This window comes from Seriola lalandi, unplaced genomic scaffold, assembly GCF_002814215.2.
Source record: "Seriola lalandi dorsalis isolate HSWRI2012SDOR001 ecotype SW California unplaced genomic scaffold, Sedor1 jcf7180002054534, whole genome shotgun sequence".
In the NCBI taxonomy this organism is placed as follows: domain Eukaryota; kingdom Metazoa; phylum Chordata; class Actinopteri; order Carangiformes; family Carangidae; genus Seriola; species Seriola lalandi.
Window position 1 is genome coordinate 151,138 of NW_019525087.1, and position 1,496 is coordinate 152,633.

The 1,496-nt window shown below is 39.0% G+C and overlaps 1 protein-coding gene across 1 annotated transcript; it reads right to left on the bottom strand.

Annotated features, from left to right (window-relative positions):
* Positions 1–724: 724 nt before the first annotated feature.
* Positions 725–1,492, bottom strand: LOC147818670 (olfactory receptor 2AT4-like; the record flags this gene model as incomplete). Its single annotated transcript, XM_087176136.1, has 1 exon — positions 725–1,492. A coding segment is annotated over one exon (768 nt), but the record flags the coding sequence as incomplete, so codon positions are not given.
* Positions 1,493–1,496: the final 4 nt, after the last annotated feature.

Sequence of the window (1,496 nt, forward strand, 5' to 3'; positions counted from 1 at the left end):
TGATCTTCCACAATCTTTCTTTAAAAAATATAATAAATTAGCTGCAAGATTTATTTGGAGTAACAAGGCCCAGAGAATTAAAAGGTCCACACTATGTCTACCGATAGAGAGAGGAGGTCTAGGGCTCCCAGATATTCAGTTATACTTTTGGGCTGCCCAGTTACGACCACTCTTTTACTGGTTTAGAGATGACGAGGCTCCTTCCTGGACACAAATAGAAAGTGATATTTTAAATACGGAAGACCTATCGCATATCCCATATTGTTTCAACATTAAAACTATGACAAAATGCACAAATAACCCAATCATCACTCACTCACTTAGGATCTGGGACAAAATTAACCGCTTTTTAGGACTAGGCACCTCCCTATCTCCACTTACCCCTATAGGTTCCAACCCTTCCTTAGACTTTGTACAGAAAGACCTGGGTTTCAAGATATGGGGCCAGAAGAACATAAACAAGATAGGTGACCTGTATGACTGTCTCTTATACACATCTTACATTTACATTTACTCATCTGGCAGACGCTTTTATCCAAAGTGATTTACAAGTGAGGGACAACACTAAAGCTTCAGTGCAGTAGGAGACCTTGGTGTAAGTACTAAGTACCTATTCAGTGTTAAGTACCTAAGTATCTGTTCAGTAAGCGCAAGGAGATCAGGTAAAGAAGTGCACTGAAAGTGCACACTCACTATATGTTTACTTCTTTGTCGTAATTTTGGACTACACTCTGATTCTGAATAATTTTTTTACTGATTCTTTGATTTCTTGTGTCTGCAGAACATAAATAATTGGGTTCAACATGGGAGGAAAGACAGAAGTGAGGGACAGGTTTATAATCCTAGCATTTGGATTTATTTTTTCCATATAGGTAAATGTGATTAATATTGGGAGGAAATATATTGCAACTAATGAAAGATGAGCTGTGCAGGTTTTAAAGGCCTTCAATCTTTCCTGAAATGTGGCCACTTTACTCAAAGAATAGCCAATATATAGGTAAGTACACAAGATGAATACTAGTGGAAGCCAAAGAATAAGCACTGGTAATAAAACACTCATGACCAAACTGGGTGAATAGTCATTGCAGGCCAGCCGGTATATTTGGCCATGGTCACAGAAATAGCTCTTAATGATCACAGATTTACAATAGGAAAGTTGTGTGAGAAAGCCAACTGCAATAAGTGAAACAGTAATGACAAAGAGCCAGAAAGAGGCAATCAAAGAAAACATGAATCTGTGAGTCACCTTCACATGATAGTGCAGTGGAAATATGATGGCTACCAGTCTGTCATAGGCAAGTGCAACCAGGTTAAGAGCCTGCATTGAGAGGCAGGTGTAGCAGAAAAACATGAACGTAAAGCAGTCGTTGAAGGGGATGTGGTGGTGATTAAACAGAAAGATGTCAAGAACCTTCGGCACCACAGCAGAGCTACCAAACAGGTCAGCAAATGCTAAGTTAAAGACTGCAATATATTTTGGAGTTCTCAGATTATGA